Genomic DNA, 17,161 nt, shown 5'->3' on the forward strand with positions numbered 1-17,161 from the left:
GGATGCAGGGCGGGGACTAGGGTCGGCGGGGCGGGCACAAGGCGGGGCTTGGAGGCGGTGGGCGGGGCCTCACCGCATCTGCGGAGAGCGCGCGGCGCCGGCCTCAGAGTTGACATGCGGTGGCTGCCGGGCGGCGGCGGCAACAGCAGTGTCGGCGGCGCGAGGAGCAGCAGCAGCCGGAGCGGCACGAGAAGCGTGCGGGCGACGGAGATTGCGGGTTAGCTAGTGAATCCCAGCCTGACAGCTCCGAGCTGTTGTCCGGAGGGGCCCGCCCGAGGGCGGCGGAGGTGAGCAGCGGGAGGTTCTGCGCCGGCGGCGGCGGTGGCGCGGTCGGAGTTGGCCCGCGGCGGTGTGGGGTTCGCCACTTGCAGCCGAGCGGGGACGCGGCTTCCGACGGCTGGTCGGGGTCCCCGTAGCTTCGCGGGTGCGCGCACATAGGATTGCGGGCGGGGACGCCGGTCTCGCCGCCCGCCGGGATCCCTTTTGTTGTGGGGCGGGTGGTGTGTGGGAGGGGGATCTACGCGCAAAGGGGTTCGAGGCAGAAGTGAAGCCAACTGCTGGAGGCAGTTGTAAGAGGGGGACTGGTCTACATGCCCCGAAAAGGGAATCCGGGAGTTCGGAGTGGAGCCGACCGCGGGCGGCGAGGAGCGGGTGTGGGAACTGATCTGTACGCCCCGCGCCGGGATAAGGGAGTCAGAGTAGAACTGACCGCGGGCGGCGGGGAACGTGTGTAGGATGCGGTCTTCGTGCCGGGTTAAGGGGATCTGAGGGCCGGAGTAAAACCCATGGCAGGCGAAGGGGAGCGACTGTGGGAGGGATTCTACGCGCCCGGCGCCAGACTGTGAAGTCTGAAGTGGAATCTGACCGCGTGCGGCTGGCTGTACGCGCACCGTTGAGGGGCAAGGCGAGCGCGAGGCGTCCTGGTCGCGGAATGCAGGCTTGGGGGCGCCGGGTTGGCGGGTCCATGTCAGGGTATCCAGGCGCGGGAGGTCTGGGCGTTGGAGAATTCGGTAGCGGAGGCTTCGGGCTCTGGGGTCCGGGCGGAAGAGTCTGGGTCGGGGATTCCAGGTCGAGGGCAGGGGTCGGCTGGTGTTGAACGCGTCTTCCTCTCACTTGTCCGGCAGGTGCGGCCGCCAGAGCCATGGTGATCATGTCGGAGTTCAGCGCGGCGGCCGCGGGCTCAGGCCAGGGCCAGCAGAAGCCCCTCCGTGTGGGCTTTTACGACATTGAGCGGACCCTAGGCAAAGGCAATTTCGCGGTAGTGAAGCTGGCACGGCATAGAGTCACCAAAACCCAGGTGCGTGGTTGGCGGCTCCCGGACCAGACTTGGATCGCCCGAGAAGGGATGGGCCAGGGCAGAATCTGGGAGAGGGAATCTTACCTACCCTGGGGTCTGCATGGTGCGTTCCGTGCCTGTGCGGTTGATTGCATTAATGTCCAAACGCTGGCAGTTTCTAGTTCGGTGAAGAAAAAAAAATCCTTTATGTTTCTGCATTATTGGTACAAATATTAAGAGGATGACAAAAGACTATTGACCAAAAAACAAGGAGTGCGGTGTCCAGGGATTCACAGCTGAAGCAGGAATTGACCCTTCAACACTTCAGGTGTTTATTTAACTTTGATTATTTGGTAATGTCACTGGTTACTTTTGTTATTTTTTTATCCCCCAGTTGTTTTTGTGACCTGTTGGGTAAAGTATTTTAGAAATTAACCTGCCAAAAAATGAAATGGGTAGATTAGGTTAAGAGAGTGCTTTTTCAAATAAAACATCTTTTTTTTCTTTTTAAAATTTGTAGGTTGCAATAAAAATAATCGATAAAACAAGATTAGATCCAAGCAATTTGGAGAAAATATATAGAGAGGTTCAGATTATGAAGCTTTTGAACCATCCTCACATCATAAAACTTTATCAGGTAAGGGCTCAAGTTTGCCTTTCACTATTGATCCTGAAAGTGTTTTCAACAAAATAAGTCTGTGGTCTCTGAAGGTTGTCCTTTTTTGGGGGGGTGTGTGTGTGTGGAGAATCCAAGAGTTGGTCATTTAAGCCCAATAAATTGATTTTTATAATGTATGCTCATATATTTACAATTATTTTCCTGCTTTTGAATCATAATGAGTTTTATTTATTAATTTTTTTGGTGGGGGAGGCAGAATTTGCTCCATTGCGAATAGAGAAAAGGATGTTTCAGGTAGAGAGAAGTATAAGAAAGGCATACTTTTGACATAGGAAAGCATCGGGAATAGTTGTAGAACTTCGAGTAACCCAGTTCTTGTTTGTTCATAGATTAAATAGTAAGCAGATTTGCAGTTTTTCAGTGGATCATAATTGAGATTTGCGTCATTAAAATTTTATTTAGTATTGCAATTTGTTCCAGTTTTAAATGCATAGAGATTGGTTGTTATATTTACTTTACAGTGAAAATAACCAGTCTATGGTATTGTCACAGGTCTAGCATTTAATAATGAACTTGAGTGGAACTAGAACTTCTCCCTTGCAGATAATCATTAAATTTTAAAACCGGCTGCTTTACCAAGTTTTCATTAACTTACTTTTGCTTGAGCAGCAATGAGCATTTGTCTTCCCTGTTTGAACTTTTCCATCAGAAATAGAGAGTTGACAGTACTGTAGCAATGTGAAGAGCAAGGAATTTGTAATTTAATCCAAGTTAGGAACGAGCCTGACACTACCCATCCGTTGGTGTTTTGTGACTTTATTTTTATACTTCTGTTGAAATTAGTAAATCGTATCTTTGAGAAGTAAATACTGATTTAATTAGGTCAACAAAGCAATCCTCCCTACCCCACTAATAACTGACTACTTTTGCAAAGATGAAGTCACATCTACTTGCAGAAGGATAAATTCTTTGCATATACTCAGTATTTCATCTATTTGTGTTGGATATAAACTCCTTTCAGTGATTCTCATGAAGCCATGGATCTGAGATGAACATGAGATGGTCATGTATGTTTATATTCCAGATTGGCAAGGCTAGGTGAAAAAATGGGATTGATTGATGTTGTTAGTTGCAGTCAAGTCAGTTCCAACTCAGGGCAAATCCATGTGTGCAGAGTAGAACTGTGCTCCATAGGGTTCTGAAGGCTGTGACCTCTCAAAAGCAGATTGCCAGGCCTTTTTTCTGAGGCACGTCTGGGTGAGTCTGGACTGTCAACCTTTTGGCCAGTAGTTGAGTGCTACCCAGGGTCTCCTTGAAAAGCACCGTAGGATAGAGATTGATTATAGTTGAAAATTATCTCATAGAAGGTCCTACTTGATTAAAACAAGGTTAGAAGCAGGATTATTGGCTGTGTTTTCACTGACAGGACAGTTTAATAGGGGTCTTTCAGTATCAAACTCACATCGTGGGCACCTAGGGCTTGTGTTTTGTTTCTGTTGTCATTTTTAAGTTGAGCCGACAAAATAAATTTTTTCAACAGTGCTTGATGTCATTTGCTTTGAGAATTGCCTCCCGTCAGGAGTAGGCTCAGTGTTTCTGCTTTGACTTTGCTGAAGGGCTGGCCCTTACTGTACCTTTTGTTTTTTCTTTTCTTGCTGTTCCACCCTTCTGCCTGTAGTTGTGGAATTAGACCAGTTACCTAAACGAATTACACATATGATTGATGGTAGACGTCTTTTCTGCAGGTGAATTTTCTTCTTGCTGTGTGTAATTCTTTAACTGTTTTAGAGACTCTTGAATTGAGGAATGTGGCAAGGACTTTTATTACTCTGGTTTTCACACTCCTATCTACTTTTCAGCCAGCTGGCAAAGGCCCCAGTACCCTGCTGAGACACTTTGCTCTTCCCTTCAGATTTTTGAAACCTTAAAACATTTGTACTCATAATTCTTCTTCTGCAGCAGCAAGGGCTGCTGCTTTTTCTTTAATGGAGGAAACAAGTCAGCAGCGACTGTCTTACTAATTCTCCCACAGCCTTTGGGAACAGGATCGGTTAAAAATTCAGCTAACCTGCAGGATGTTCACTTTTCTCGTTAGATTTATGGCTCAGTATAGTTGTCTTTAAAAGCTCTTGTCAAAGAAATAATGCTATAATTTGAACCCAAAGAAGTCTTTTTTCTATAAAAACATCTCTCTCTCTTCTGAAATATTTATATGTGTATTCCTCACACATATACACATACACATATATATATAAACCAAACTCACTGCTATCGAGTTGATTCTGACTCATAGTGACCCCCATTGGGTTTCCAAGGCTATAAATCTTTATGGAAGCAAACCACCCCATCTTTCTTCTGTGGAATGGCTGGTGGGTTTGAATATGTATATGAGTTTGTTTGACTAATTTCAATGCCAAAAACTTGAATTTTATCTTGTTTCTTAATTAGTTACAAATTTTCAGCTTTTTTGAAAAGGTTTTCCAAGCAAAATTCTTGATCAAGAATTAAGAATTAAGTTATATATTGACATTGGCTGTTGCTGGTGACACGTGGAAGAATTTGCTGGACAAAGGGCAGCCGATTGTATCTTAACCTGGCAAAGCTGTCTTCTTTCAGCCTCATTTATCACGTTAATAAAAAATGTGGGAATGAGCTATTTGTTACCTATTTTTCAGTTTGTTCTGGTCTTGAAGAGCAGCTTGAATAATCTATGACTTTGTAACAGAAAGTCCTAACAGAAGACTAACCATCTGTTTTAGATCTATAGCCTCTAGTGTCCACAAGAGGTGTATTGGCAACCTGCGTTAATACAATGACATAAAAATATTTTAATATATTTGCTCTTTTTAAAGAACAAAGATAAATTGAGATAGGCAAGCTGATGAGAAATTGACCTCTTTTTTTAAAATCTCTTTTTGAATTAAAAAAAAAAAAAAGCCAGTTGCTGTTGAGTCAGCTCCGACTCATGGCAACCCCACGTGTGTCAGAATAGAGCTGTATTTTTTAGGATTTTTCAAGGCTGCCTTTTCAGAAGTAGATTATTACGGGCCTTTCTTCCAGGGAATCTTTGGATGCACTTGAACCTCCAGCCTTTCAGTTTGCAGCTGAGCTTGTTAACTGTTTGCACCCAGGCACTCTTCTTTCCGAATAGCAATACCCTAACTTGTTATTTATTGCAGAAGTTTTGCTCTTTCCTTTTTAAAATGATGAATGCATGTATCCGAGAGAAATTAAAAACTTATTGAGCTTTAAGTGAATCATTCATACCGTTGGTATGTTCCCTTTTTTGGTGGTTAAATGGTAGGTCTTTATTTTTTTCAGGTTATGGAAACCAAGGACATGCTTTACATTGTCACTGAGTTTGCAAAAAATGGAGAGATGTTTGGTAAGTCACACTTATTTTTAATAAAGGGTGTCCAGAATTCCCTGTAGCATTTAGGCCCACATGCCTTAAACTTCCATAGCTTATTGCAGTTGTATCTAGGAGGGAGGACAGACCACTGAATTTGAGGTCATGGCTTTGCCTTGTCCCTACTCAGATTATTTGACTTCCAATGGGCACCTGAGCGAGGAGGAAGCACGGAAGAAGTTCTGGCAGATCCTTTCAGCCGTGGAGTACTGTCATAGCCACCACATCGTTCACCGGGATCTCAAGACCGAGAACCTGCTGTTGGACAGCAATATGGACATCAAGCTGGCAGGCAAGGATGCCCATGTGTGCCTGGAACTGATATAGTGCTCTTGGGGGTGCTACGGACGGCTGTGGAACTGCAGCCTGTGTTGTTCCTGCTTTACCTTATCCACTTATTTCCCCCTCAGATTTTGGATTTGGGAATTTCTACAAGTCAGGAGAGGCACTGTCTACATGGTGTGGGAGCCCCCCATATGCTGCCCCAGAGGTCTTTGAAGGGAAGGAGTATGAAGGCCCCCAGCTTGACATCTGGGTAAGGGGTCTGTGCGGGGCTGTGCCATGGTGGGTGCTGTGGGGTGTCTGCTGACTTCTAATCTGTGCTGCTTGGTGTCCGCAGAGCCTTGGTGTTGTGCTGTACGTGCTGGTCTGTGGCTCGCTGCCCTTCGATGGGCCCAACCTGCCTACCCTGCGGCAGAGGGTGCTGGAGGGCCGCTTCCGCATCCCCTTCTTCATGTCTCAAGGTAGGTGAGTGGCAGGCCTGCTCCCTGCGTGGGCCAAGCTAACCTGGAGCTTTATTTGAAAGGAGGGGAGGAATTAATTTCCTGAAATGCCTGCTCCACTGTCTTCTGGCATGTGGTAGAGGTTGTGAATCATCCTGTCACCATGGTGCATGGACGCGATGCCCGCGGAGAAACCCAACCACACAGGGCTCTCAGTGTCCTACTTTCAGGGTGCAATGCCCTCTGTGGTGAAGTCTCCTTGTGAGCTAGCTCTTTGGGGTCCCTCTCAGGCCATCACCCCAGGCTGTGCCCCCACCTTTAGTCATACCCACTGGCCACCTCCAAACACTTGCTTTTTCCCCAGAGATTTGTTGCATAAAGAGCCTTGGCCTAGTATTACTAAAGCATGCAGTCACAGAGTAGGGTGGAAAGGCTAAGAGGTTCTCTGTCTGTGGATGTTAGAAAGATCAAGGTCATGTCCTTCCAGGGCCAGATACCTCAGGCAACAGCTCACGTGGGACATCGGAGCTTTTGGCCTTGGCCCTTGCCCTTGATGACTCTAGTTTGCTCACCCTGCAGGACACGGGGGAGCTGGTGCCTTGAAAAGGACCATGAGGGTCCCCAGTGGTGACCTGGTTCACAGCAGGGCTCAGTGTATTCCCTCTGCCCTCTGCAGACTGTGAGTCATTAATCCGCCGCATGCTGGTCGTGGACCCTGCTAAGCGCATCACTATTGCCCAGATCAAGCAGCACCGGTGGATACAGGCAGAGCCAGCTCTTCCGCAGCCCACCTCCCTGGCCTTCATGGCACACGACTACAACTCCAACCTGGGTGACTACAATGAGCAGGTGCTGGGCATCATGCACATGCTGGGCATTGACCGGCGGAGGACTGTGGAGGTGAGCTGGGTACCTCACCTGCAGGCAGGTGTGGGTGGTTGGCGGGAGGGCATGGCTCTACTGGGAGAAACAGGTACTCACACACCAGGGTAGGACAGTAGCTTGGCTGATTTAAGGGCCAGCTTGTCTGCTGCTCCAGTCATTCCTTAGCCACCAAGAACAGCCCTGGGTCTATAAGGTGAACAGTAATACCAGAAAGGTATGCACTCATTAGAACAATCAACCATACAGTATCAAAAGGGCAGCATTTGCCCTGGGATAAAGCTAAGAAGGCAGGAAGAGATAGGAAAGAAGGATGGAGGGAAATGGGAAACACAGGGAAGAAATGGGAAGAGTGCTGTTACATTGTGGGTCTAGCAATCCATGCCACAACAGAAAATGTGTATGAACTGTTGAATAGAAAACCAATTTATTCTGTAAAGTTTCACCTGTCACAATTTTTTTTTTAAATTGTTTTTATTGTGATTTAGGTGTAAGTTTACAGAGCAAATTCACTTTCCATACAACAGTTCACACACACTTTGTCTCATGACATTGACCACAATTTACCCCAATGCAACAGCTCCCCTCCCTCTTCTTCCCAATAGTTACCTCTTCCCTGTGTTCTTCCCTCCATGCACTCCTGCCCCCTGAGCTGTCTCTCTCTGCATACACAGCCCATCTATTCTCCCAGGGTTGTTTTCTCCAAGGAGTGTATCTACCTCAGGTAAATGTTCAACTCATATGCTTGTGTTTTGTTTGGCTGGAAACCAAACCTGAAGCCAGACCTGAAGGGCAGCTAGGGGCCATAGTCTCCAGGCTCCATCAGACCAGCAAACCTGGTCCCCCTTTTTTTTTTCCCAAATGATTTTGAATTTCCAAGTCACAATTTTAAAAATCAAAATAAAATGATAAACACAAAACTCACTGCCATCGTGTCAATTCCAACTCATAGTGACCCCTCCTTGGATTTCCAAGGTGGTATCTCTACGGAAGTAGATTGCCCCATCTTCCTTCCGAGGAGTAGCTAGTGGGTTTGAACCGCCAGCCTTCTGGTTAGTAGTCAAATGCCGTAGGCACTATACCACCAGAGAACTTTAAATACATCTTTTTTTAAAAAAAAAAACAGCACTGGGGATTGAGTCTTACAAGGAAGCTCATGGATCAATGCGGATGTGTCTAAGGCACTCCTCTTGGACCTGCAAGTCATGGCTTTGTTCTCTATACCTTCATACTAACCTCTCTTTCTGTCTCACAGTCATTACAGAATAGCAGCTATAACCACTTTGCTGCCATCTATTACCTCCTCCTCGAGCGGCTGAAGGAGTATCGGAGCTCCCAGCTGCCAACTCGCCCAGGGCCTACTCGGCAGCCCAGGCCCAGGAGCTCTGAGCTCAGTGGTTTTGAGGTGAGGACAGTGAGTCCCCTCTGGTTCCCACCTCTCTGCCTGGCACCAACCCCCTAGAGTTGTGAGCCCTTTGCTCAGATGGGCTTGTTTTTTTTATCCCCCACCCAGGTGCCTCAGGAGGGCCTCACCAGTGACCCTCTCCACTCACCCCTGTTCTGCCCGCAACCCCAGACCTTGGCACAGTCCGTCCTACAGGTTGAGATGGACTGCGACCTTAGCACTTCACTCCAGGTGAGCTCTGTGGTGAGACGGTTCCTGGGGGTTCCATGCACGCCCTGTGGGTTAGTGGTGGTGGCCCCCCACAACACATCCAGGTCTGTCTGAAGACCCAAGAAGTAACTGGTTTATTTCGGTCTGCCACAGCCCTTGTTCTTCCCCATGGATGCCAGCTGTGATGGAATGTTCCGACACCGCTCTGTCTCCCCAAGTAGCCTGCTTGACACAGCCATCAGTGAGGAGGCCAGGCAGGGCCAGGGCCTAGAGGAGGAACTGAAGGCACAGAAGCCCCTGCCCAGTGCTACAGGCCGACGGCACACACTGGCCGAGGTCACCACCCACTTCTCCCCAAGTATCCCTCCATGTAAGTGTCCTGGGCTTGGCACCTGTGGAGACAGGGCCAGATGGCAGGGCTTGTGGCTATTTATGAACCTTTCCTGCCAGCACCCTCTTCTGATGAAGGTTTTCAGGGTCTGTTGTGTGATTTAGTCCCTGAGGCCACCCAGTCATACTTCACTATATACAGAGTGGCTGTTTGAGTGGAGAAGGTGGTATGAAGCTTAGTCTGTACCAGTGATCACCCTGTGGCACTCTGATGGGTGGCAGGGTAAGTTGTTGGCCTGCACAAATCACCTGCCACCTGCAGCCCCATGGTAGCTTGCCCTTGAGGCTCCCAGGACTTCTGTGGCCCCTGGCCATTGGCAGATGCCCTTTCCCTCCAGGCCTAGGGGTTGAGATGGGGAGAAGGCCAGGTTAGCTGTCTATCCTGCTGCCCTTACTGAGCTCAGGTTTCAGAATAGGGCCTATAGATCCCCTTGTGGCCTGTCTAAAAATGCTGTGTTTTCCTCTAGGCATTGTCATTTCCTCCTCCTGTGCCGCAGCAGTGGGCCCTTCTGAAGGAACCAGCTCTGACAGCTGCCTGACCTTCTCAGCAAGCAACGGCCCTGTGGGGCTCAGCAGCTTGGTTGCCCAGGGGCTGGAGGGCACCTGCTCACCTGTCCGAGTGGCCGCACCATGCCTGGGGGCCCAGTCTGCCACCCCAGTCTTGCAGGCACAGGGGGGCCTAGGCAGTGCTGTCCCACTCCCTGTCAGCTTTCAGGAAGGACGGAGGGCCTCAGATACTTCACTCACCCAAGGTAATTGCTCCCTTCCTACCTGCCTCCCCTTTCCCTAGAAACCCCATGTCTGTAATGGGCATAACTCTGTCCCTGGTGGCAAATGGCATTTCCCACTCCCTAGTCAGCTTGGAAAGAGTCCCTGGTTAACATGCTTGCCTGCTAACCAAAAGATTCAAAGTTTGAGGTCACCCAGAGGTGCTTTGAAAGAAAGGCCTGGCAGTCTGAATTTCAAAAACCAGCCACTGAAAGCTCTATGGAGCATGGTTGTACTCTGACACTCGGGGTCTCCATGAGTTGGAATGGACTCAGGGCAACTAGTTTGGTTTTATGGTTTTTATCCAGTTTGAGTGGGGTTCATGGCAGTGCAGGCTGGTCCTGGCCTTAATGCGTGAGCTCAGACCTTGGGGCCTTGTGCAGGTGCCTCTTGTCAGTTGGTCCTGAGAAAGAAAGAGATGCTTTGGGGTTGGGTACAGCTCCTGACTTGGATGAAGGGAGAGCTTGGGGAGGGATCCACCAACAAAAACAGCCCCACTGGGCCAACCCCAGGGTTTGGAGTGCCTGTGTGCCCCTGCACTGCTTATGCCCTCCCTCCAGAAGAGCCATGGTCTGCTCAGACATGTCTCTGCAGGACTTGCTGCCCAACCTTATACCCTGGGTAGGGGGTGGTGGTTGTGACAAGTGATCAGGTGACGAAGAATGCTCCTTAACCCTTTAGGAATGACAGTCCTTTTATACAATCATGTTCGCGTAGTCTGTCTTTTCTGACCTCCTCTGCAAGCTGTGGAGCACCTCATAAGCCAAGGGCCTTTGACCCTGGGTTTAGAGGCAGGGTCTGTATACAGACACTTCGATTTTTTTTCTCTTCCCAGGGTTGAAAGCTTTTCGACAGCAACTGAGGAAGAATGCCAGGACCAAAGGATTTCTGGGACTAAACAAGATCAAGGGGCTGGCCCGCCAAGTGTGTCAACCCTCCTCTGCCAGCCGGGCTCCACGGGGTGGCCTGAACCCCTTCCCACTCCCAGCACAGAGCACTGGCCCATACAGCAGCGGAGGCAACTGCCGGGAGGGCTGGAATCTGCTTGAAGAGGTGCTCCACCAACAGAGGTATGAGGCCCTGGGCTGCCCTTACTGTCCCAGAGAGGTTTTTCTCTTAAGTAACCTGATCTCTCCATGTAATTGGGGCATGCACATCTCCCAGCCCCCAAGTTTAGGGAAGCTTGTTAGGTTCAGGGCCTCACTTGCCCTATCTGGGGTAGGAGGAGGTGGGGCACACCAGGCTCTGTCATTCTGAAGCCCCTACATGGGGACTGAGGGTGGCGGTGAATAAAAATGTCACGTATGGTTGACATCTCCGTGTTCCTATAAAAGCAAGATGAAGAATGGAAATGTCAGAAATTGCTCAGGGGATTAGTCACACATAGCATTGCATGCTTTGATGGGCTCCAGCCAGCAGTTCCACAAGGCGAGTTCTTACACACGGGCAGCACGGAAACCCGATCGTGTCTGCAAGCTGATGTGGAAATGGCTCACTAGGGTGGGGGCAGTGGAAGAGCAGGGAGTGACCTGCCTCTCCTCCCCTCCTGTTCCCCCAGGCTGCTCCAGTTACAGCACCACCCGACAGCCCAGCCCAGCTGCCCACAGGTGCCCCCACCACCCCAGACTCCCTACGTCCTCGCCTCCTGTGACAGTTCTGGCATTCCTTCGCTCTCCAGTACCCTCCTGGTGGCAGGACTCCAGAAGGAGCTGGTGTTGGGGGCCAGCCCACTCCTGCCGCCCCATCTCTTCTCAGCCACTGCCTCCCCCATGGCCTCAACAGCCCAGCTCCTGGATGCCCACCTGCACATCAGCTCTGCTGCAGTGCCCCTCGCCCCCATCACGACTCCGCAGCCCCACTTTGCTGTGTTGCCCCCTGGCTTTGAGCCCACAGGGCTGGCGCAGGGAGACTGTGAGATGGAGGACCTTACTGTGGGCCAGCTGGGCACCTTCGTGCTGGTGCAGTGAGGGTGCAGGCATGGCGCTTGCTGGCACCGGCCACTACTGACTCTTTGAAGCAATAATTTCAGAGATGTGAAGACGTTTTCAGAGTCAAAGCCAATAACTTTCTGGAAGCGAAATAAGCAATACGTTAGGTGTTTGGGCTATTTTGTTGATTTTTTTTTCATTTGCTTTACTTTTTTATTGCACTGAACAATTGCGACTATGAGTAGGGACTGGAAATTTCCAGAAAAAAAATAATAATTGAGGGGTGTGTCATTGGGGTGGGTGGATGGGCAGGGTGGGGAAGAAGGGAAGGCTGATGGAGAAAGGACTGGTCTCTTTTGGTCCAGCCCTTGTCCCTCTGTGGATGGAGATGACTTTAGAGATGGTGATAGAGGGCTGGAGCAGGGGCGCCCTTGTCACAGGCTCCTGGATGGGCATGGAGGTGGTTACCTCTGAGGAGATGGTGACAAGAACCATGCATCTACCGGGACAAAAGTGGGCATTGCTAAGCGTGTGTGTGCGTGTGCATGTGTATGTGTACGTGCACACCTTGGTTAGTATCTTTTCTTTTAAGTAGTTAAAAATCCCCCACTTCCTGAAAAATTAATGCTTTGAATGAAAACTGTGAACTTTCTGCTTTGTGTATTGGTTTTTAAAAAGCTAAAATAGCCCAGGAGAGGATTATTGACAAACTCTTGGAATTCTCTTTCCCTGAAATCAGAACCCAGAGTAGAGTTTTTGTTTTTGTTTTTGTTTTCCCTTCTTTTTGACGAGAAGTTTATATAACCTGCTCGCTTGGTTTTCCGGGGCTCTTCATAGGAGTCACAAGAGGATCAAGAGTGATAGGGCTGGGGGTGCTGCGGGGCTAGGCAGGCATTGGCTGTGCTCCTCTCCCCACCCCCCAGCCCTGGCGGTCACTTGGTGGGAAACCCCCCTGCCCCTTTGAGGAGCCAGAGGGGTGCATTCTCTTCGTGCTGCACATTTTATTTCCGCTGCTAATTACGCTTTTATGCATTTCATTATCAGGGTCCAAAAACGAACAACCGACTCTGGGGGAACGTGCAATATTGCCAGGCTATGATTGTACGGACTGAGACGGGGGAGAATTGGGGCAACAGACCCCTGCCCTCTGGGCCAGGACCTGGTGGGTCCTGATCGTTTGGCTTTTGTTCAAGGAAAATGAGATAATGTCTAGGTCAGTGTTTTTAAAGCCTTTTTCGTTTTTTTAAACAAACACTGTATATGTATATAAATAGGATACAAATACACACTACTTATTTTTTATATTTTTTACTATACTTTTGTGTTTCTAGTTTCAATTTCCCTCTCTGGTAATGTTAAGGAATGTTTGCTTTAGGACCTGTTTTGTTTTGGGGAGGGGCTGCAGGGTCCTTCTTCCCCTCAAGGCACTGGGCTCAGAGGCAGCAGTTTGCCTGAGGTAAACCATGTAGGGCCTCTGTCAGTCAAACCCTCTTTGAATTCAAAAAGGAAAATTGCCACTTCACACTTGCTCTGCTGTGGCCAAGTCCCCTCCCTTTGCCTAATCCAGGTGCCTTCAGATTACTTTGGCTTCTTACAACCTGCAGTATTCAACAAAGGTCATTAGGGAAGAGAGAAAGGTGGAAATTTTTAAAAGCCAAAGACTGACCGAGTTACTGAGGGTGGGGAGAATGGCTGGGTGGATGGGGATGCTGGTGCTGTCCTGACCTGGGCTCACTCAGGCCTGCACACCTGTTTCTCTACTGTCAGCCAAGTTTGCTGCTACTGTTAACCGCTGCTGCTCTGTGGCTACATCAAAGATTCAGGTCCAAGGACCATCCTTTGTGGGTGGCCCTGGTACCTGGCCACAGTGAAAACACCAAAGTCTCCCACTAACTTATAAAGAAGTTTCCAGCATGGGAGAGAGAATCTCCACCCTGCTGGGGCAGTCCGGGCCCATGCCTTCGTTTTTACAGAGGTAGCACAACTGATTCCAACTCAGAACATCATTTCCCCTTTTTAAAATAATTTTCTGTTTGTGCCCGAGATCAAAGGTCTCAAGATCCATCCTGTGTTTCCTCTTTTAAGCAATGACAAGCACTTTAATTTCTTTCTTTTTTTTTTTTTCCTTTTTTCTTCTTGCCGTAGAACCTCTGTTGGAGGACAGGAGTGTCGTGGTTTTTTTTTTTTTTAAGTATGTGTGTTGTGTGTTTTGTAGATTCCCTGATAGTCCTGCAACAGCAATCGCCTATTTAAAGACACTATGCGATCTGAGATGTATATAGTTATGTGTTTTGTTGTTGGTTTTTTTTTTTTAAAACCCTACCTGAATTATTTTATTTCTTAATATAAAATGAGAAATGTATGCCAAATGATTAGTTGATGTGTGTTTTTTAATTTAATATTTAAATAAAATGTTTTGGGGACAAACCTTGACTCTTTTCCCCGGTTTGTCTGTCTCTCTTCTTCTGAGCTGCTTCGTTCAGAAGCTGTGTCCACCAGGGTCATTGGATGTTAGAATCTGAACAGAGCACAGTGTGAGCCCTTGCATTCAGCCCCACACAAAGCACTAAGGCATGGGCCTTCTCCAGGCACATGCAGAGTCCCCTCGTTGAGCCGTAGGGACAGCGGCCTAGTCTGGGAACGGGGTGGGAGCATGGGCAAGCCTACCTTCCCCAAAGTGCTTCACTCTTCTAGCTCGCTAGGAATCTCAACATCCAGGTCTGTTTCCAACTGATTTTTCCCCTCTGGTGGCCCTAGCCCCACTCACTGTTCTCAGTCCTCCCACGATGTTCTCTGAGACTGCTTTAAAAAAAGCTTTTGCAAGAATTTCTCAAGCAAACTCTTGGTGTGCAAAAGTTGTGCTTTAGTGGTAGAATTCTCACATTCCATGCAGGAGACCCCAGTTCTATTACCGGCCAATGCACTTCATGTGTGGTGGCCACTCATCTGTCAGTGGAGGCTTGCATGTTGCTAAACAGGTTTTCATGGAACTTCTAGACTAATATGAACTAGGAAGAAAGGCCTGGTGATCTACTTCCAAAAATGAGTCGCTGAAAACCCTATGAATCATAATGGTCCGATCCTGTTGTACACGGGGTTACCATTAGTCTGAGACTACCTCGGTGACAGCTAACAACAACAGCAACAGGGCAGGAGACTGGGTGGTGCAAACTGTTAACATGCTAGCCAAAAGGTTGGAGGTTTGCATCTACCCAGAGACACCTTGGAAGAAAGGCCAAAAGATCTACTTCCAAAAGATCAGTCATTGAAAACCCTATGAAGCAGAGTTCTCTGATATACCATGTGTCATCATGAGTTGAAGTCAACTCAATGGGAATCAGTACTGGTGGCAATATGGCAGGCATGTCTGCTTATAAAAACAAAGGATTATGTTCATTTTGACACTTGGCACTTTTTTTTTGTTTAAAAGTTTCTTTTGAGGGGCACAGTGCCAAGTGAGTGGGCAATAGCTTCTGTACAGTGAACCAGGGCTCACAGAGGGTGGACCCCATGGTGGGCCTGTTTTGGGCAAAAGGACGGCAAGCTGACCAGGGCAGTTGCATTCTGCTAAGACTTGAAATATGCTTCCAGTGTGCATCAAATAGTGCAGGGATGATGGAGCCTTGACAAGCCTCCAGCCCTTTCAACAGCCTGTTGTGCCATCTTCCGACGGAGTTGGACAGGATCTAAGTGGTTGGCGTGGATCCCCAAGGTTGTCAGGGGCGCCTCCTACACCTCCTAAGCAAACATCTCCTTTTCTGAGTAGCCTCAGCAGATATTACTTCTGGCTTAAGAACAAAGTTAAAACATTTTGAATTAGCCAGCTATAGTTAATATTGACTCTGAGGCTGTCTGACAGGAAGGCTAAATCAGATTGTGCACTTCCAAGGAAACTCAACAAATCTCACATGGAAGTGCCTGCTCAGCTCTCAACTGCACCGGGGACCTCTTTACTGGCAGAATCTAACAAGGCTGGTGGGCAGGCTCTAGGTGCTCTTGGCAGCCTTGGTTTAGTGTCATTGCTCAAGGAAACAGACGCTTGAATTTGGGCTTTGTAGCATTTGCTGTACCAGGAGACTGCAAGGTTGATAAGCTAACAGAAAACTTATTTATTGTTCAGGGGTGTGGGGCAATGGTGGTTCAGGGAGACAATTCTCACCTTCCATGTGGAAGATCTGGGTTTGATTCCTAGCCAATGTACCTCACACACAGCCACCACACATATGTCAGGACTAGGAAGAAAGACCAGGAAATCTACTTCCAAAAAATAAGCCCGTGAGACCCTGAAGATCACAATGATTTGGTCCATAACCGATCATGGAAATGGCACAGGCCTGGGCCATTGTACATGGGGTCACCATGAGTTGGGGGCCACCTAGACAGCACCTGACAGCAACAACATTGGGGATGTGGAGTCCCGTAAACTAGTCAGAATGTAAGCAACATCTCATGTCTGAACCTCTCGATATATTTGGCTTACATGTTTGTGTCACATTAGTTAATAATTTGATGTACACTTATCTTTATTCCCAGCAATTTGGGAAATGATTGCATCTCGGCATGCCTCTAGCAGCAGCAGTACTGTCTTAGCATAGCCTTGTTGGTTAAGCAACTCCCACGTTTTGTGTGCTTGGTGGTGCTTCTAGAACTGGCGATGTGCCATCACCATCATCATCGTCATCACCATCATTACATATTGTTTCTTATAATTTTCAGTTTGCTAGTTGGAGGCCCTATGCAGGAAGCCTAATGGACACCTTGTGAGACTCTTTAAAATTATTTCCTTGGCTTTATTGACCTGCTAGTTCCTTAGAAACTAAGGGGCCCAGTGTGGCTGTGGGATTTGCACGTCCACAGGATCCCTCACAGCCCCACAACCCACACCGGACCTTCATCAACATTTCTGTACAGGAATGGCCGTGTCTATTCAGGGTGTTTTCACAACACCTGTCTCATATGTTACTTGTTAACTCCTGTTGGGAATGGCAAGGCTGACCCACTCAAGTGCTGGCCAGTCTCCCTGCATGATCACCTATCACTGAGTGATAGTGCTCTGAGCGCCTGCCAGTGAGAGTCCAGGCACAGTTCAGTCCCAAATAGTGCCCCCCACAGACCAAACAGCTGCTTCAGTGCTTGCTAATGCAAGACACAGCAGTGCCCTACAGGGCCAATGCACAGAGTAGCATGGTGGCTGAAGAGAATGTGGTACTAGCATCCAGCAGGCCTATTCTGCATCCTTGCTCTGTTACTTTCCAGTGTGTGACCTGGAACATATCATTTTACCTCCTGTGCATTAGCATCTTTGTTTCTCAGATGGTGCAGATTACAGCAGAGTGTGAGAGGGCTTGATAGCACATGAACCTCCTAGCTCCATGCCTTGCACATAGAGAGTGCTTGGTAAATGCAGCCTCAACCTTGGCAAGAACAGGGCAGGATGTTCACACAGGGAGAAACGTCATCAGCTGACCAGATGACTCAGGTTTGGGCCACTTGTCTTAATGGTGGTGTGGAAAACGTTAACTCCTCCTGTGGGTCAGAGACCTTTACTCAAT

At 48.5% G+C, this 17,161-nt stretch overlaps 1 protein-coding gene across 1 annotated transcript; it reads left to right on the forward strand.

Moving 5' to 3' along the window:
• The first annotated feature begins 1,141 nt into the window (after positions 1 to 1,141).
• SIK1 (salt inducible kinase 1) lies at positions 1,142 to 11,648 on the forward strand. Its single transcript, XM_007947259.1, has 13 exons — positions 1,142 to 1,297; positions 1,797 to 1,913; positions 5,217 to 5,280; positions 5,435 to 5,596; positions 5,715 to 5,839; positions 5,924 to 6,047; positions 6,703 to 6,926; positions 8,164 to 8,313; positions 8,422 to 8,544; positions 8,677 to 8,893; positions 9,381 to 9,665; positions 10,517 to 10,751; positions 11,240 to 11,648. The coding sequence occupies exons 1-13, from the start codon at positions 1,142 to 1,144 to the stop codon at positions 11,646 to 11,648; spliced, it is 2,391 nt and encodes a 796-aa protein (XP_007945450.1).
• The last annotated feature ends 5,513 nt before the right edge of the window (positions 11,649 to 17,161 follow it).

The sequence above is a fragment of the Orycteropus afer genome, unplaced genomic scaffold (genome assembly GCF_000298275.1).
Source record: "Orycteropus afer afer isolate SDZICR_OR568_19922 unplaced genomic scaffold, OryAfe1.0 scaffold00179, whole genome shotgun sequence".
NCBI classification, from domain to species: domain Eukaryota; kingdom Metazoa; phylum Chordata; class Mammalia; order Tubulidentata; family Orycteropodidae; genus Orycteropus; species Orycteropus afer.

What these genes read in the sequence shown, in the direction of transcription:
- SIK1 (XM_007947259.1), top strand. Translation starts at nt 1,142, where the DNA reads ATGGTGATCATGTCGGAGTTCAGCGCGGCGGCCGCGGGCTCAGGCCAG. An exon ending in AAAAAATGGAGAGATGTTTG is followed by an intron (nt 5,281 to 5,434) that starts GTAAGTCACACT and finishes GTCCCTACTCAG; the next exon opens with ATTATTTGACTTCCAATGGG. An exon ending in GCCCCCAGCTTGACATCTGG is followed by an intron (nt 5,840 to 5,923) that starts GTAAGGGGTCTG and finishes TGGTGTCCGCAG; the next exon opens with AGCCTTGGTGTTGTGCTGTA.